This window comes from Spathaspora passalidarum, assembly GCF_000223485.1.
Source record: "Spathaspora passalidarum NRRL Y-27907 unplaced genomic scaffold SPAPAscaffold_7, whole genome shotgun sequence".
Lineage (NCBI taxonomy): Eukaryota > Fungi > Ascomycota > Pichiomycetes > Serinales > Debaryomycetaceae > Spathaspora > Spathaspora passalidarum.
The window spans coordinates 314,334-333,389 of record NW_006767431.1 but is presented as its reverse complement, the minus strand read 5'-3'; the positions used below and the strand labels follow the sequence as shown (position 1 = coordinate 333,389).

Below are 19,056 nucleotides of genomic sequence, written 5' to 3'. Positions count from 1 at the left end.
CCAAAGCCTGCGCACTGTACGATGGGTGAGATTTGCTGGGAGTGCGCGCACATAGTTGGCGGTGGGTGCATGTAAACTGCAAAATCGACAGAAAAGTGTAAAATGTTCAGTTCTGTGCGACAGCCGAAATGGACAGTTTCTTTTTTCTGTTGCTACGGATTATGTACAGGAATGACAATTAGGGTATAACCCTAACATAATACACGTGATGCATGCAATACATATTTCCGTTGTGGGGAGGGCGAGACGCAGTTCTTGGCGGGCTGATTCTAGAAAGATGACAATCATTCTACGAACGTTCACGAACAATAGCAGAGATCTTTTTGCATGAGCGAACCAAAGACTCGTCAATAGTATACCAGGAGCACATTGTAGTTTATAGTATCCGTGTTATATTATACTTACATATTATAGCCAAGAGTATTATTAGAAAAACGTTGTTGCAAATGCTTAGCATGACAAGAAAATCGTATAGAAGTAGCACCCGTTTTCGAACATTAGGGCGAGATGTTTCCTCATGGTACTCAGTTGTATGTTAATATTTACGAGAATCGCAGGGAAATCGACGGATGGCAACCAACGGCTGCAACCTAGTTGACCTGGTAAATCGCAACAGTTGCGGCTGCATACGTCAACAGTTGTAACCGACATGGTTTGTTGACAGTTTATTATTTACATTTTTTTTTTTTTAGTCTTGCGTTTGACTTTTGTGCAATTTGTTTCACATTCTGCTAACAACGTTTGACAACCACTTGATACTTACCCCGCTAGGATATAACGGTTAAGTTTGATAAAGCGACGGGATTCACGGAATTGCTCTGGTAATCCTACTTGTAAACTCTATAAAACCGAAGCAAGCCTTTCTGGGCCGGCGGAGTCACCCATTTTTGTGCGACTTTATTCCCGCTGGCTGGTTTGTTCTTTTCTACCGCCAAATTATCTCCGCCGATACTGCCATCAAAACACCACAGAGGGTAACCACATTTTTACAACCAATTGAATTATTGTTCAATATAACAGCAGAAATCACTTCGTACTTACCATTAAACATATTTATAGTAGGTTATACTACTCCCTAGTTAAAAAATACTACTAGATTTCACCTTTGTTTTATATACCGCCATCGCTTTAGTTACGGATAACCCGCTTATGAATTTGCTGTCAGTAATATGACCATAGACTACCCCCACTCTGACCAGATAGTCTATTATTTTTTTGTAATATTCCTAGGCTGGTACCTAGTATGGAAGTTGATCTACACCATAACCGGCTTCCACATAGGATCAATCAGCATAAACAATGGGTTCCTGTTCAACAACGTGTCGATACGACTAAAGAAGGCCAACATAACCCTTCGGTCCTTCCGGTTTAGACTTTGGGGCAATACCAGAATGATTATAATTGATGATCTAGCAGTTGTATTACATCTGTCCAAAGGAAACAATCTAAACAAGGGTAACTGTTCAGACACCGCCAAACCAGAGTTGGATATTCCCAACAGTCTCAATATCTTCCCCAGTAATCGATTACTCCGATACATCACCCGATTAGTTATATGTCATTTACCCACAATTGATATTGAGTTACGGCATTCAACGTTTAATTCGTCCCTGAATGATAAATATACGATTGACTACTTGAGATTTACATTACTTACGAGATATAGTAAACGACATAGCGACAAGGTGAAAATCAACAATGAAGTCACTATAAATGATGTTGTTCTTCATACCACGACAAGTATTGGTGAAGTAATCAACCCAATCTCAATCAGTGGGGTCAAATTCCAAATTAAATTCCTGGTGAATTACAATGATGGTAAGCTCGGAGAATTAAACACGAGGATTAACGTAAACGGAAGTAAGCTTCTGGTTTTCAATTTCATCAAATATTACGAAATTTTAAGCTTTATTGACGATGACGAGTCAGTTTCTGCCCGAACACCAGAAGTAGTTGATCACGAAAAGAGAAGAGCTATACGACGAGTGGAGGTATTTTATAGAACCGTGCATGCCATAGTCACCGATTTCAATGTCAATTTGCAAAACTGTCGAGTGACAGATATTCCGTTTGCAACTCTTGAAAATAATATCAATATGAAGGAGTACTTTCAAGCAGACACGCCAAAGACATCACTTGAGGTCCATACCAAGTCTATTTCGTTCAATTTTGCCAGACTATTTACAGAATCGGCTGGGTTTGAAGTGTTGTTCAATCCAAAAGTTGATAGACCGTACCATTTGACATGTTCTGTCCACATGCTTAGGGCATTCTTTTCTCAACAAACCAAATTAGCAGATGGATCCTTGGGAAGGGATGACGATGAAATCTTAAACATTCCAAACTATGCATTGACCTACAAGACCAACATTTTAGATCAAATAGTGAAAGCCAAGGGATTCAAGAATTGTGTTGTAGAAGTATATTTTTCAGCCAGCACACCAATAATAGACCTAAGTACTAGGCAACTAAGTTCCGTGATCTACAATTTGGTCCTCCTTCGAAAATTCATGAGATTAAAGCAAATCAAACAATTGATAGCAGATGTTGGAGCAAACGACTACATTAGTGATTTAGAAGATGCCTACGATATAACCAACGTAGATTTGGAAGGCGATACTGCATCTACATTTTCAACTGAGTCAAGTAAACATGAACCTTTGCGAGCAATCATTTGGAAATATTTGAACGATTATTACCCCCATTTGGACATAAAATTAGTAATTGAACAACCAAGATTAGTGCTTAGACATTGTGAAGGACCGAAACAAAACATACAAATTTTAACATTTTCGTATGCATTATTGAATTTCAGTATGTCCACTACGCCTTCTAGAGACTATGAAGCCAGTTGTCAAGTATTGTCTCCTAATGTCGAGTATCAAGAAAAATCCGGATTATTGGCAGAAGAATTCAATAACGAAATCATGAGGAAACAAGTTGGTACTTTGAGTTACTTCAATTTGAAGTTTGATGTGGTTAAGAACTTGAAAGTGAAGATGTTTATGCATTTGAATGAATTATCAGTTGATTTAACCAACATTGACATATTTAAAGGAATTCATTACTTGTCGGTTGATTTAAAGAAAATGGCCGAGACCGATATAGAAATTGGTGTGATCAACATTGCCTTGAATAGACAATTGAATGAACTCAGACAGCGAATATTGAGCCAGAAAGTAGGTAAAGCGAATCAACTCAGACATCTAAGTATAGAGGATGAATTGTTTAAGCCATTGCCCAGTTGGCTAACAGAAATCGATTTAAGTTTATCGAGGATGAACATTCTGCTTGGATCAAGATCAGTGTTGATTGGAAAGGATGAATTGTTGGAGACCGAAGGAGACGGGTTGATGTATGATTTTAGTGACAATCATGAATTAAGAAAAATAAATCTAAAGATGGATCATGGTAATATTAACATCTTGAATAATTCTCTGCAAAAGGCGGACTTTTCAACTCCTTCTTCATCGGTATCTGGTTCTACTGAATCATTAAATACATTAACTTCGGCTGGTCGGGATATTGTTTATTGGTCAGTGGGAACTAAATTGGAAAACATTTCCGTGTCCACTCATAGTGATATTGATTCCAGGCGAGCCAAATATTCCAATATATTAGTGATTGATTGTGCTAAGCAAGTTGTCAAAGCCGTATGTGATTCCAACCACCACAATACCTTGGTTGTCGAGGCAGAAGTTGATCTGGTTAGTATAAATTATGATAGATATAAACTTTTCACGTTGATTGGTGCTGTTTATTTGGTGAATGAATACGTGATACGACCATTAAAATTGATTCATTTGAAATTGAATATGGATTTGACCAGATTCAACAATCCTTTAACTCCCGAGATCCTGATTCCTGAAAGATCGCTATCGAGTCTCTTGTCCTACAAATTAAAACTAGGGTCGGTCGATGTTGTACTTGGACTAACCGATAATTTGAAGATCAAATTACAAGCTGTGCAAACTATGGTAAATGTCATTGACAAAGATGTCACTGTTTCAATTGATTTGGTAAGATTATTAGCAGACTCTCCATTCATCAAGGGTAAATGGTGTCGCTTGTGTTGCTTGGATACCTTAGGTTTAGATTTCGGTATCCCTCAATCATTAACTGATTTGAAGATTGAACTTAACACCTATGCAATTACATTTCTTCAACCCCATAATTTTATTATGTACGAAGTTTTTGACAATGTTGCTATATTATGGAAGTTATCCAAGAATTTAGTGAGAATACTAAACCAAAGAGGATCAAAAGAAGGTCTGAATGTGATTCACCCGAAATTGGAAAAAGCACTCAGGCTACCATGGTTGAATGTCAAGTCTAAACATGTAAAATTCATGATGGAAGATGATCCATTTGAACTGCAATTGAATATGATTTACCAATTGGGAAAAGTGGAACAGGCCAAGCGACAAGAACTCTATTCATTGTTTGAAGCTAGAGCTGAAGAAGAGCAACTTGATTCTGAGGAATACTTTATCAAATTGGATTATTTAAATAAAACTGTTTCGTCGTCATGGATTAGGAAAGTTAGAGTATTCCGAACCCAGTTGAAACAAGAAGTGCTTAACAATCGGAAATACTTGTTTGGCATGGATGCTGATTTTGAATCCAGTTTGAACGATGATGTGATTCCATATTCATACGAACCCCCTTTATTGTCGTTTTACTTAGATAACTTTGATCTCAGGTTGTCCATGCCAAGGTTTGATATTAAGAAACTCCCTAAATTTATATATGAAATGGGGCAGGGGGTTCCTAAAGACACAAAATACTCCTTGTTAATTCCTATGTTTGTTGATCTTCGTTTAGGTGAACTTCGAATGCATTTACGTGATTATCCACTACCATTATGGCATGCTCCTAGAAACAAAGACAAATCCAATCCAAGTTTGACCTTGGATGGTCATATTGTGTTCACAAAGACATATTCTACCGCACCTGAACAACTCAAAATTACAAATTATCAAATGACTCCTTTCTCAAACAAGGGAAACAAGTCACCGTTTGATACTATCAGTATAGAGAAAGTAATAGCTAAGGTCAAGACATATATGGATTTAAACTGGCATTTCAATTCAGATTATCCTACGAGATTTATATGGGGTACGTCGTATAACTTTGGTATCCAACAGTTTATGCTTAATTTTGATCAGTTTTCCAGTCCGATACTTGATCCGTCAAAGAAGTTGGGTTTTTGGGATAAAATAAAGTTGATTTTCCATGGGCGGTTTAAAATCAAAACGAGAAAGAGTTTGGAAATTGGGTTCAAAGGATCAAGGGATCCTTACCAGTTATTCAGTACTGCATCCGGATTTGTTTTATCATTTAGAAAGAATGTTGTATGGACAATTAATGAGAAGGATGATCCAACTAGTTTCTTTGATATTCATGCTGAAAACATCGCATGGTATATTCCAAATTATTTGGGTGCTCCATTATTATCATGGACAAGAAAAAGCAAGGATTCGATTTACTTGCCAGATTCACCAAGTCTTATAAGCTCATTCTTCGGCTACTATTTAGAACCCAGCACAGGCAAACGAGTAGATTTCGACTTCGCCAAGAAAGTCATTGGAAAGACCGTGATTAACCTAAGTGGTGGAGTTAGTTACCGGGTAGGATTCTCATTTCAAAGGCGAGATGAATCAGGAATGCGAACGGATACGTTCATCCCGCATTATAAACTTGAATTGTATAATCCTGATTATTGTGAACCAGAGCATGATTCGTATAAAGGATTCCGAAGTGAGTTTATCCATATGTCGTATTCTGTGAATGCCAGTAGCGATCATAGTTATAACACTGTCCATTTAAGTCCGGGAGTGTTTCATCAGTTTTTTAGTTGGTGGAAGTTATTTTCTGGAAATATGATGTTGCCGATTAGAAAAGGAATTATGTTTGAAGAGGCGTCAAGGTCAGTCAAGTTTTCCCAACATTTAGTTACAAATAAGTTTTCATTTTATTTAAAGTCATTGTTTATTTCGCATATACATCGTGATGAATTGATGGATATGAAGGAGGATAAAGTTGAATGTGTGGGGTTGAGAGCAAAAGTTGATCTTTTCTCGATGGATTTGCATCAGAGGAAAGAACCTCGAGTTGAATATAATGAAGAATTATCTAAGAATAGTCGTATCATGAAGATGAACTTCAATATTGGAGAGATACACTTGTTTGGTATTGATTTGAGAGTGGTTCAGGCGTCATTCATTCAAAACATGTATTCACAACAACAACAGAACATGTATGATGATTCTGCTTCCAAATATGATATTTTTGACAACGATAAAAAGTGGTTTGACATTCGTGATTACCAAGAAGGGTTCCTTCCGTCACTTGCTAATTGTGAACGTACTGTGAAAATCGCTCCGTTGGTATTCTGTCATAGATTTACATATGATAGAGATACCCACTCTGACAACAATTTCAAGACTGATCCTTTCGGGGATGAAGAAATTCACGATTGCAGATTAGGTAAACTTAATCCATTTGAACCACAAATTGAAGTTTTGAATTCCAGAATAAATGCATTAGAAAAGCAAATAAAGAAAAATACTAAGAAGGGAAGTTCAACCAAGCAGCTCAAGCAAAGAATAGAGTTTCTTGAGAAGGAGATTCAGAAGTTGAAGAATGAATGGAAAGGTTCTGGACGGAGACAATCAATCACGTCAAAGTTGGATGATATTGAGTATTATCATAATATGTTTACCATTTTCAGTATGTTATTGAAATGGAATTTCACGAGTCGAAATCTTGTCTTGAGGTATATTCACTTCATTCAATTTAGAACTTCAATGTATAAGTTTTTATCACATGAGTCTATTGCAACTTTGGAAAGGATTATAGATAGAAGTCAGGAATTCCTACAAGGTGACGATGTATCCGTGTCATCTGATGTTATTAGTCGAATTGCCAAATCGAGAAGATCAGCGGAATTTTCCAAACACAAAGCATCAACTTCTCAGTTCAGACTAGATAATTTTGATAAGATATTGAAGAAGAAACGGATAACGGAAAAGTTCACTGAGGATTACTTGATTCAATTCATTTCACCTCAGATTCAATTACAAAGTGGAGACTGTCCCGATTCTGTGGTATTAATTTCAGCCCCTTCGATTGACGGTAAGATTTTGTCCATCATTGATAATTCACTTACTTCAGAATTACTAGAAACAAGATATGGGGTTGTTGTTAGAAATGCATCTGTGTTTGTGTTGAACAAAAAGGATATAATTGGTTCGGATGATTTGGTTATTTCTGAAATGCATTATGGTGCAAAGTCCGCTTGGCCTCCATGGTTAGGAACAGAAATCACCTTGAATGGTAAATGGGCTGGACAAAACGAACTATTAATCGAAGATCTTTCTGTGATGTTATTGTATCATGAAGCAGAAATCTTGGGTGGTAAACTAGCTCAAATCAATGATGCTACCTCACACTTTTCCGAGTTACAACTGGCAGATTTTGCTGATGCTCATGAAGACGTTGATGCACCCAAGAAACTTCGAATTGATGCACCATCGGTGGTTATTACATCTACATCAAGCCAGTATTTCACCCTTTATGTCATTGTTCTTAGTTTGCTTTTTTACAGTGAACCAATGAGCAAAGTGATCCATCATAAACTAGAGAAATTGAAGTTTTCCATCGATTTTCAAGATTTGGCCTCATTGAGTGATAGGTTGATTCAAATGCAGACATATTACAAGTTGTTAAACATGCTTAGTCATAATTATAATTTCCGTCAACATGAACTTAGTAATGAAGACTTGAATAATTATTTGCTGCTTAATCTCGAGAAGGGCGAAATTTCAAGTGATATTTATCTCTTGTTTAAAACGTTATTAACTGGTGAGTTACTAAGTGATGATTCCCTGAAGGCAATGCAGAGATTCTGGTTGGTTAGAGCTGATGAAATTATTTTACATATTTTGGAAGATGATAGAACTCCAATTATGGATTTGGCCTTGGCTAGAGGAACATACAAACGGAAAGAGCTTGAAGGTGGCTCAAACATCAATAGAGTTGAAATTGGAATGATGCAAGGGTTTAATCTTATTCCACATGCTCGATACCCCGATTTCATTCAGCCATTTGAGTTTGATGAAAAGACCCAAGGTAATATGATAGATGCTGTATGGACGATGAATAGATCAGTTGGTGGGATTAAAATTGTGGAAAATATTGAAATTAATTCTATGCCGTTAAATATCAAATTGGATGAGAAAACTGGTAGAAAATTAATGGATTTCATTTTCCAATCTAAAGAAAGTCCTATACTTGAAATAACCCATGATTCAAGACGAACAAACATCGAGAATGAGCTGGATTGTGAAGTGGAAAGCGGCAATGGCAATGGCAATGGTAAAGGAGTGAAATTTGAACTAGGTCTGGAAGATAGTTCACGAGGCAAGGGGTCATCTGGTAATTCAAAGAACAAAACAAACATGCCAGAAGAAGATGAAGCTGAAGATACCCAGATTCAAACCATGATTGAGAGATCAAAGACTTACTTTTCTGTTGTATCATTAAAGGTGAATTCAATTTCCTTGCAAGTGTCACTCAAGTTGAATAAAGGTTACAAGAGACTATTCAACGTACAAGATTTACATCTTGATATGCCCGAGATTCATATCCAACATCAAATAATGTCATTATTAGAAATAACTAAGGTGTTTGAGAAGCAAATCACAAAGACGCTACTTAACCATGTTGGTAAACTTATCTCGAACAAGTTTCTGAGTATGAAGACCCCAACCAAGAGCTTGTCTCATTTGAAGCAGCTCAAACAGTACCGTGAATTTACAAACGTCCGTGACTTGGCAGACACCGATGCAACTGATGATTCTCGTGTGCATTCTAGTTAGAGTTTTTTTGATAGACCAATTTATTTATAATACATATATCGTTAATTAAAATTGACACTATTACAACAAATAATACAAAACATCTTCCTCAACCTCTTTCCGCTATATATGCTGCCTTTTTGGATCTGAACCATTCTGGATCTTCTTTTTACGTTTGCTCTTTTTCGACCCATATTCGTCATTTTCCGACATGTCGTCACCCCTCATTAGCATTTGCTGATCATTAATGGCCAAATCGGCAGTATTGAACCCCGGTATTCCATTGATGGGAGTTTTTTCAAACTTCATTGCCTTACTCAACAATTCTGGATCTAGCTCTTTTATAATATCCGGCGCTTGTGCTGCCAGTGGATCTAACAATCCACTGGGTATTGGTTTTGCAGGAGCTACTTGATGTTTCCCCGGTAGATCTTGGATATGGTTTTTGTAAGATTTTCTCAACTTGACCCCCTTTGAACCATCGGGATTTGTTCTTGCCAATGACTTCACTATTGGTTCCAATCCATACAACTTGAGTAGGTTGTCTATAGGTGTAGGTTTCGGTTGTTTATAAACATCTATGATAGTTAGTAACAGCTCTGTGAAATGACAGATGAATTAAGTACATACGTGTTGAATCAATTAAATAGTAACTTTCTATTCCCTCCGCTAGGTTAATCTGTTTTTCCGTCATTATTCCCGATACCAAGTGTGGTTGGCTAACCTTCCGATATACTTGAAAAGTCCACAGGGAAACATTGTGAATGTAACCGATTTTTTCCTACACAAATTTTTTTCTTTGGGGTTGTCTCGTTCCTGTTTGCAACAAATTGTACCACAAGGACGGGTGTCCTTTGTTGGCCATCTGTATTTATGACAATGCAACTGACTTACGTTCTATGCTATAACTCGATCAATAATTAAACATACACACTGAAGGAAACCTATGAGTAAATTTCTATAAAAATAAACAGTAAAACGTATTTGTGTCTTGTACTATACAAAATGCAAAGGTAAATTAAATTTACTTGCCAACAACTTCCCAACCTTCGGCGTCTTCCTTGGCTTCGGACACAGACAAGTTGGCAGTAGCAGATTCCAATTGAGCAACTTCTTGTTCAACTGGCTTTTGTTGTTGTTGTTGTTGTTGTTGTTCTTCTTCTTCGGAATCGTCATCACCTTCAAGACCAGCCAACACACTGTAGGAGGATTGTTGAGGTTTTGGTTGATCAGAGGCTTTCTTTTCTTCGGCCTTCTTGTTTGATTTTGGAGTACGTGGTTGTAAAGCTTGACCTCTCTTCCAGTCTAATTCTGGTTCTTCTTTCTTGTGTCTATTGCTTCTTTCTCTTGGTGGTAATGTGCCATGACCGGATCTGGCTGAACCCCAGTCAAACTCTGGTTCTTCTTTTCTTGGTGGTCTTTCTGATCTTTCACCTCTGAAGGATCTTTCTCTTGGTGGCAAAGTGGCATGCGAAGTTCTAGCAGCACCCCAGTCCAAATCTGGTTCTTCCTTCTTTGGGGTTCTTTCTGGTCTGTCACCTCTGTCCCCGCGTTCACCTCTAAATGATCTTTCTCTTGGTGGTAAGGAAACATGGCTGGTTCTGGCAGAACCCCAATCTAAATCTGGTTCTTCCTTTCTTGGTGGTCTTTCACTTCTTTCTGGTCTGTCACCTCTTTCTCTAAAGGATCTTTCTCTTGGTGGCAAGGCAGCTTGGGAGTTTCTAGCTGAACCCCAATCTAAGTTAGGTTCTTCTCTTCTGCCACCTAATGGGCCACTACGTTTCCAGTCACCATCTTCACCACCCTTAAGAGGAGCAGCCACGTTAACGAAAATTCTTCTTCCGTTGAATTCACTCAAGTTCAAGTTTAAGGATTCTTCCAACATGGCACGTTCATTGAAGGTGACAAAGGCGAAACCTCTCAATTTACCAGTTTCTCTGTCAGTTGGCAACTTAACATCAGAAATAATATCTTGAGCTTGCATTCTGCCTTCAAAGTATCTGACAACGTCATCTTCGGCAATACCGTCCCAAGGTAAATTACCAACACGAGCTCTGAAAGGAGCTTGGTCAGGAATAGGGAATTCTTTTCTTTCGCGCTTTTCAAATCCAGACGATCCAGTCTCAGAAGCGCCCCAACCAGAAGAAGCAGCAGAGCTACCACCGCCGATAGGTGCAGCAGTGCTGGACTTGTTGAAAGTGGCTTCGATAGAAGTCAAATCGACTTCTTCGTCAGCCCATGAGCTTCCACCGAGCGATTCGTCAGCCAAGAAGGAACCAATGTCCATCTTAATACCCTTTTTTGGTGCCATTTTTAATGATTTGATTTAATTGGCGTTGGTGCGTCAGTTGCAAAATGGTGTTTTATGACCTGAGTTTTGTTTCAATAAGTGTGTTGATTGTATATAGATAAAGCCTGATAAGAGGATTTGATGTTATCTATATAGAATGTGTTGATTGAAACCAAAGTGTATGACTCTGAAAAGTGTAACTTCTTACATCAAAATTATTCACTTTGAAAAAAAAATTTTTTTTGGTTCGTTTAAGGGTTGGTTTGTATGCAGGTAGACTATCATCAACTACGGCGTAGATTAATCACCAACTACATGTGATTTGGTAAATGTGTACATGTGTAAATTAAAACGATATAATAGTAAACCAAAGTTGCAAATGTAAAATGAATTATAAATGTATCCTAGTGAATGAAAAGTAAAATTAGCCCCGTTTGTTGGAAATATCCTATTCTAAAAACATCCTAGGATGTAACTCACACCCTATTTTCAACTATACTTCTTGCCTCAGTTATATCCACTTCCGCATCAGTAGATTGTTCAGTGGTTGCAACAGTCTCATGTCCCTGCGACTCGTTGTTTTGAGCGGCCTGTATCTCTTCAGTTTCAGATTGTTCAGCTGACTGCTGTTCCCCTGGTTGGATTTCTGTTCGCTCATTGATATCTTCTGGATGCTCTTGTCTATATTGATGAATTAAAGTTAAAACTGCCCAATTAAAAAAATCTCGCTTCGAAATCCCCATCAATTTCCACCAGACCACCTTGAAAAACTTCCCATATTTCATATTCGCTATCCTAGTTGCATTTTCTTCAAGATTCAAATGTGCATATCGCGAATCATTCATGAGAATTCGAACTCTGGCTGACGTGGGGATTAGTTCTTGCAACATGGCTTGTAAGGTTGGATCATCGCGCAATTCTTCAGCATTAAGATTATAGAATTGGTCTTCTTCGTCGTCGTCGTCGTCTTCTTCTGCATTAGTACTATTATTATTGTTGTTGTTGTTGTTGTCATTAGAGTCTTCGTTATTGTGGTAGTCCCGTTTGAACAAGTAATCTCGCTTGCACATGGGGCAACAAGCACGTCTTTTTGTAAGCCAAGGATCTAAACAGTCAGAATGGAAGACATGTCCACATATCAATCCACGAACAGACTCCTCATCCTCAATTTGTTCTAAACAAATAGCACAGGAACCAGAAGTGAAATGTAGCGAATGCAATTCCTTTTCATTCTCACTACTTTCTTGTGACTGGTCATCAGTAATATCAATTTCTTTCATGTCCCTCTTCACTGGGGTAGTACCTTGGTCAATGGTTGTGGTATTCGTCAATGTATGTACAAGTTCAGCTTCGTCGTTGACATGAACAGTAGTGTTCACATCACTTGGTCTTGGGACATTAGTCTCAACTTCTGCCTCTCGCAACATATCCTCACGTTGTTCCGAGTCCCGCTCCTTACCTCCGTGCAACCAATCATAATATGTCTTAACTGGGAATAATAATTCCACTTCCCGCATAGAAAGTTTCTTCATCTTGGAATATCGATGCCTGCGGCCCCGTAGTATGCGCCTCCTTCTCCGTCTTTCTTCTTCGGTCAACGCTCCAAATAAGGCTTGCTCTCGGATAATACGATTGCTTCTTATGAAATCCAACTGTTCTTGGATTTCAGAAAGTTGCGAGTCACTAGATGAATCATAGTCGTGGACCACAGCCCCATCAAGCAATCGTCTTCTCGGCATGGTATACACCCCATACTTTGCTCTTACAAAGTACCTGAACGTGAAGAAAAGGAATATCATTGCAATCACGGCCCCTACTGTTACTGCTAAGTATAATAGCACAATGGATGGGATCCCGCTGGAAGATCCGACCCCGTTTGCCGTGGTGCTTGAGTCTATAAGGGGGGTTTCACTCGAATCGTCAGTCGGTGCCACTGTGGCATGAGTAACTGTCGTTGTAGTTGTAAGTGATGGCCCAGACATGGTGGGTATTGGCTCTGGATATGCTGTATAAAACTATCACACCACAAATTGTAAAGTCAAATTAGTCAAAAAAAAATTGCTTATAAACCAGGAAAGACGACAGGAGTTAAATAGTCCGGATGGTTTCAAATGTACGATATATACCCTCAAAAATAAAAAAAAAGTTTAATTTATATTTTTTAGGAGGTGAATCAACTAAACCAACTTAATGATGGTTTTGCAATGCCTTGGTAGTTGAGGAGAAACGTAAAAGATTTTGAAGTAATTAAAAAATAACTACTGCTGCGCCAAAACCTTAATTAAAAAGAGGGGGGGAGCTCACATATAAGGCAAATTCAGGATGAAACGAAAAAGGAGATGATGCAATTCTTATCCCTGGAGAAATGCCGGCATTGTTTTTTTTTTTGGTTTGCAGTCATCCATTTATCCCGAGTGTTCCAAGGGTTATCTAGTCGACAGAAGCTAATTTGATCTTGGCTTAGTTTTATAGTTCTGTCTGAATCGTTTCAACTTACTCAACTAGAACTCTATGTTTGTCCCCTCCGTATTTGCCCTTGTCTTTCATTGTGGCAGCAAAGAAAAAACCCTCTTTCCTTTTTTTTTAATCCCCCTTAGTTATGAGCAAACGTAATCACATAGTTTTTTTTTTTTTTGTGGGGGGAGATAGGGCTTATCCACTTCATTCCGATCACGTCATTTGGATTACGTTTTTCTTGTTACGAACAACATGTTGTCATCGATACCGAATAACCAAATCTCAATAGCGTAATATATTTTCTGGCCCTCCAACAAAGAGATTCATTATTATTTAATCACGATCCCTGTGGTTCCCATAGTTACGTGGCGTTGTTTTTTTTTTTTTGCTGGGGATACAGCCGAACAAATATCCGTTCATCTGCAATTAGCCAATAAGCAGCTGGAATGGGAATGCAAAAGCCAGAATAAGAATGTTAGATTCAGCCTTGTTCGGAGTTAGTCGCTCTTGTAATTACGTCATTGTCTCCTATTCTAACCTCGGCATGGCGGTTACAATTTGACTTTGGTAATTGATCCACACGTATATAAAATAAGTCCAATTACAATGACGCTAGACTCGGTTAAGCGACGGTTCTAGATTTTCATGCAATGCCAAACCAAACATCGAACTAAAACTTGACATAAATTCAATGAAATTTCAATGACCCAAATTATTTTCTTAGATTAGATAGGCCTTTTCATCGGATTAATCTGATTAGACTTCACGGATTTAACGGCTGATTGCAAAATACAATAGTTCCTTTGTCGCTGAGACCTCGGATCAACAAGGCTGTACATATCTCTGGTATGCCCCACTTCCTAATGAGCATAGCCTCTTTGATATTTCATTTGATATCCATTTTTAGCATGGCTTGGTTATATATCAACTAAATCTGACCAAAAACTTTTTTATGAACAATGAGGCATATGGTACAAAGGTCTTCTTGACATCGAGCAACTAGTGAAAAATTTTATTGAAACATCGAACAAGAGCATACCAAACCAAAGTAAATTCGGCAGACTCGGGTCGTGTGAGTAATCGTTCAGCAAGATGAGCAACTTCCGGCGCATCCCCCCCACCGCTTCCTCTACAATAGGTAATATCGTTGTAGATTTAAATTAATCACAAACTATAGAAGATATATTAAATACAAAAAAAAATTACGCAAACATTTTACAAATGAATTTCTCTTTATACTATAACTAAACCTTCTAAGTAACTTAGTTACCCTTTGGGGCTTCCTTGTAAGAAATAGCAGCTTCTTCACCCATAGCAGAGATGATGGTAACTAATAAATCCTTACCTTCATCGAATTCAGATTGGATCTTTTCACCCAATTCACCTTCTGGAACCTTGACATCATCCTTGGTGTCACCATCTTGGGTCATCAAGGATAAGAAACCATCGTCAATGTCCAATAATTGGTATTCTTGTCTAGAGACGTTTGGAACTTCCATATTGTGGGTAGATGGAGATAAATCTTCCAACTTCTTACCAGTGAAGATATCAATGGCAACTAAATGGACCTTGGCGTGACCGTGCTTACCAGTCTTAGAGGTGGACATGTCAACAATCTTACATGGTCTACCCTTGATAACAACGTGACCGTTCTTTCTTAAAGCAGAACATTGCATTGGGTAGGTTAAAGCAGCACCGGCATCGGCGGTTTCAAAGGTGTGCTAAAGCAAGTTTGTTAGTATATGTGTTGAAAAATTCCGTAATGGCTGCCAAGAACTTATATCACTGAGCTAACGAAAAGAAAAAATTGGATCTAAATTCGCCAGTGTAACCCCATAGTAAAACCAAGACAAACAATGGCCATTGCAAAAGTCACATCAAAAATATTCTCGCCGTCGTCTCGTCTATTCAAAGTCAATCACAAAGAAGACCTCAACTGAGTTGTTGAAATAAACTTTTGTATGCTGCCGCCCGTCTTGTTTTAGATATGGTTACAAATTTTCAACAAAAAAGTCACCAAAAAATTTTCTCTCGATTCTCACTTCTCCCTGAAATCAAACTTTTTTGGGTTGCCATCACACTATTCTCTGGGTTCAATTCCCACATGAATATGGATTACGCAGTTTCAATTTCGTCAGTTCCATGGCTATATCTACTATCAAATTAGACATACATCTTCTTCAGCCATCTTGAGATTGGATTATAAACTTATAGAGTAAAAGAGAGAGAAAAGAAAGAAAGTGGAAATAGAAAGTAGGAAAAAGATTTTTTTTTTTGCTCGCATTTGGCGTGTCCATTGAGAATCAAAGGAAAAAAAAAAACTAGCGATGTGAAAAATACGAATTCAGTATTGATGTTTGGATGCACTCGGTATGTAATTTGATATCCCCACAGTAAATTGTATACTGCTACATTAATTAAGTTTCATTAGGGGCTTCTTACCCGGCTTTTTTGGAAGCATTACGACGGACGACGCCGCACAATTTTTCATTCTCTGCATCTTCTAAATTAACTCGGTTTAGTCAGCAATGATTTACGCGTAAACTGGCATTGAAAAATTTCAATTGTGGCAGCTTACTACGGGTGGGTTTGCTTGACAAAGTTTGCCAAAATGGTAAACGACATTATTTCTGTGAAAATAGAAAATTTTTGTTATTAATAATAATACATATACTTAGTTATAACACACAATAATCACACTTGACACAATAATTTAAGGTATACAAATAAGAAATCCACACTGTTGACCTAATTTCAAACTTCTAGAACTCTTGAGTATCCACATTGGAATATTTCTTCTATGCAAGGGAATTTTTCAACCATTTTGACGAATCTATACCAAGAATGGAGGTTTTTGAATACGGTTTCAACTTTCGACCGAAGTTGGGGTTCTTCCTCTCAAGTCAGATTTGCTCGATACTGTGGCATTTTCCTTCTTTGCTTCAACTTCCAGAATGGTTTGTTCAAGTCCAGACCCCTCAGATTCATCCTGTGTTTTCTTATACTCTCCATTGTTGACAGTGGTGGATTTTCCATCGTTGTCAGCTTTTTGAGGCGTGCTCAGCTTTTCTAGTTTCAAGGCCTGTACTATTGGATCCCACTTCAATAACAACTCTTCGCATCTTTCATGCAATTTGAAACTATCAGGATATTCCAATTCTGGATCTCTCAATATGCATTTCAACACCTTGTGAATTTTGGTTTTTTTCAATAGTTCTTTACTGACAGGGAAGTCGCCCAATCGATACAATATCAATCGAGCCACCAGGAGTTCGTCAGCCGTGGGTGGTTTCAATCCAGTGGTATCTTTGGGGGTGGTTGGTTGATTTCTCTGTATTAGTGATCGTTGAAGTTTGATCCGGCATATCCATAACTGGTGCTGTTTCTCATCTTCGGTAAGTTTTGCTTTTCCTGTACTTGAATCTTCATCACTAGTTTCCAGCTTGATTCTTTTGCTTTCTGGAGGGGTTTGTGGTTTGTTGGTGGGTTTAGATGGTTCCGGCTCCTCTTGTTGTGCCTCTTGTTGCTCTTGTTCCGGCTCTTCCTCGAGTTTACGCTTCAAGTTCTTGCCATTTCGAACGGCTGGTTTTTTTGCAATGGGTTTGGTCTTGCCATTTCGTGAGCCACCTGCTCGTTTTCGCTGTGTTGTTTCTTCTACTTCTTCTTGTTCTTCCTCCTTCACCTCTTCTTCGACTTCCTCGTCGTTTCCAGTCTGGTCGTCATCGGCTTCTTGCGCTACTTCGGCTGATGGATCCCCAACTTCGTCATTTTCTTCTGTTTCACTTTCCTCCTCTTCATCCTCGTCGTCTTCTGCGTCTTCATTAAAGGCTCTGATGAAAGTTTTGAAATCCAAGCCATCAGCAGCAGCGAGTGCTTCCTTGATATTGCTCAGTTTTCCCCTCTTTTTCCCTCTCAACAACTTTGCTTGTTTCTTGATTTCATCAGGGACATCTTTCAATGATTTTTCCAATTTTTGAGCCGTCAATAGTTCTAAACTCTTGTCGGTGACCCAGTAGAAATCGCCATCGGGGATGAACATGACACAGTAATCGGTTGATTTCTTCTTGGCCTTCATCACAGACTTAGGGATAAGATCCACGGGAGTTATGAATGCTGGCCATTGGGGATATCCTGACATTTTGGCGAATACCATTTGTTTCGGCTGGAACTTCGGAGCAGCCTTGCTAGTCTTTCTGGGAGGGGCCATCTTGAAAGATTGTTGTTTATTATTGGATTGAGTTGTTTGATCCCAGGATTGTTGGTGCTGCGTACACTGCCTGTGTTGTTGTTGGTTAAATTGTCTTGTGGTTCAACAGCGGGGTTGCTTTGATGGACGAGCTCGATGCCGAAATTAACTGCAATTATAAAAATATAAAACCGCCGCAAATCTAGTACTTATTCTCGGATGAAGCAAACCTTGAATGTAATGAATGGAAATGGTACTCGACTAGTGTAGAACTTCGCGTAATTGGGTCAAAATTATACGTCACCACTTGTAATGAGATGTTTGTTGTGATGGGACCGTTGATTTCTTGTTAGTTAGTTAGTGAGTATATGCTCCAGGGTGATCGGTCTAGGTTATTTGAGTGGAAGCAGAGCGGGAGGTAATGAAACCAAATGAACTTAATTTGCTATTGAAGTTTCCTTTAATTGTGTGAAGTAATGAAGAAAGAAGAAAGGAAAGCAAGAAGGAAAAAAACCGGGAGTGATTGAAATTCAGAACCCAAAAGAAAAAAAAGAAAATATGTGGTGGTTTAAGCAGAACGTCAATGAATGATCGAGAACAAAGGGACGTAAAAGAAAATTGCCCATAGTAGAAAAAAAATTTAATGGGCACAATTCGCACCGCTATCGACTACTTTTTCACAGCGGATACGGTCTGGCCGGCCACCTTGTTGTTCGTTGACTTTCGTCTCTCTCTCAAGTGCAAGGCAAAAATATGAAATTGCTCAATAATAATAAAAATAACAATAGTAACAAAGCAATAGGAGGGCAAAAAAAAAGAACCACTATCAGAAATTAGTTGAGATGAATCGCGGGAAAAATAAAAAATGAATTAAAAAAAAAAAAAAAGTTTGAAAGGAAAAACGCAACTAAAAATTAAAATTGCACCACATCCTCGGAAAATACAAAAAATAAAAAAAAAAGAATTAATTGCATAAAAAAATTAGATTGGTTTGAACCCCAGTTATCACTTGACATGTACCAAAGCAAAACGGTTTGGAAACTATATTCTATCGGGCAAGCTTCTTTTTCTTTTTCTTTTTCTTTTTTTTTCTTGTTATGCATGATGTAGTATCAAAAGTCCGTCATGTAAAAGAAGATTTATCTCAATGCAACATTAGAATTTCAACACAATTTCATGTGGGGGGTTGTAAAGTTTCAAGATACGGAAATCACGAAAATACAATCAAGAACATAACTACGGGTATCCATCTGAAAAAAAAA

At 38.1% G+C, this 19,056-nt stretch overlaps 6 protein-coding genes across 6 annotated transcripts; 1 reads left to right on the top strand and 5 right to left on the bottom strand. All coding sequences in view use genetic code 12, as the record gives it.

Moving 5' to 3' along the window:
• Nucleotides 1-1,169: 1,169 nt before the first annotated feature.
• On the top strand, nt 1,170-8,882 carry FMP27 (Fmp27p; the record flags this gene model as incomplete). Its single annotated transcript, XM_007377296.1, has 1 exon — nt 1,170-8,882. One exon carries the CDS (start codon nt 1,170-1,172, stop codon nt 8,880-8,882), a length of 7,713 nt encoding a protein of 2,570 aa, XP_007377358.1.
• Nucleotides 7,586-9,627, bottom strand: MED19 (Med19p; the record flags this gene model as incomplete). The annotated part of the gene is made up of 2 exons (XM_007377295.1): nt 7,586-9,439; nt 9,492-9,627. The coding sequence occupies 2 exons, from the start codon at nt 9,553-9,555 to the stop codon at nt 8,985-8,987; spliced, it is 519 nt and encodes a 172-aa protein (XP_007377357.1).
• A 138-nt stretch (nt 9,628-9,765) lies between these two features.
• Nucleotides 9,766-11,480, bottom strand: TIF3 (Tif3p; the record flags this gene model as incomplete). Its single annotated transcript, XM_007377294.1, has 1 exon — nt 9,766-11,480. The coding sequence occupies one exon, from the start codon at nt 11,146-11,148 to the stop codon at nt 9,886-9,888; it is 1,263 nt and encodes a 420-aa protein (XP_007377356.1).
• Nucleotides 11,479-12,869, bottom strand: SPAPADRAFT_63231 (uncharacterized protein; the record flags this gene model as incomplete). Its single annotated transcript, XM_007377293.1, has 1 exon — nt 11,479-12,869. A coding segment is annotated over one exon (832 nt), but the record flags the coding sequence as incomplete, so codon positions are not given.
• A 920-nt stretch (nt 12,870-13,789) lies between these two features.
• Nucleotides 13,790-15,820, bottom strand: ANB1 (translation elongation factor eIF-5A; the record flags this gene model as incomplete). The annotated part of the gene is made up of 2 exons (XM_007377292.1): nt 13,790-15,329; nt 15,782-15,820. 2 exons carry the CDS (start codon nt 15,794-15,796, stop codon nt 14,871-14,873), a joined length of 474 nt encoding a protein of 157 aa, XP_007377354.1.
• Nucleotides 15,821-16,135: 315 nt separating this feature from the next.
• Nucleotides 16,136-18,298, bottom strand: SPAPADRAFT_157329 (uncharacterized protein; the record flags this gene model as incomplete). The annotated part of the gene is made up of 2 exons (XM_007377291.1): nt 16,136-17,136; nt 17,236-18,298. The coding sequence occupies 2 exons, from the start codon at nt 17,813-17,815 to the stop codon at nt 16,475-16,477; spliced, it is 1,242 nt and encodes a 413-aa protein (XP_007377353.1).
• Nucleotides 18,299-19,056: the final 758 nt, after the last annotated feature.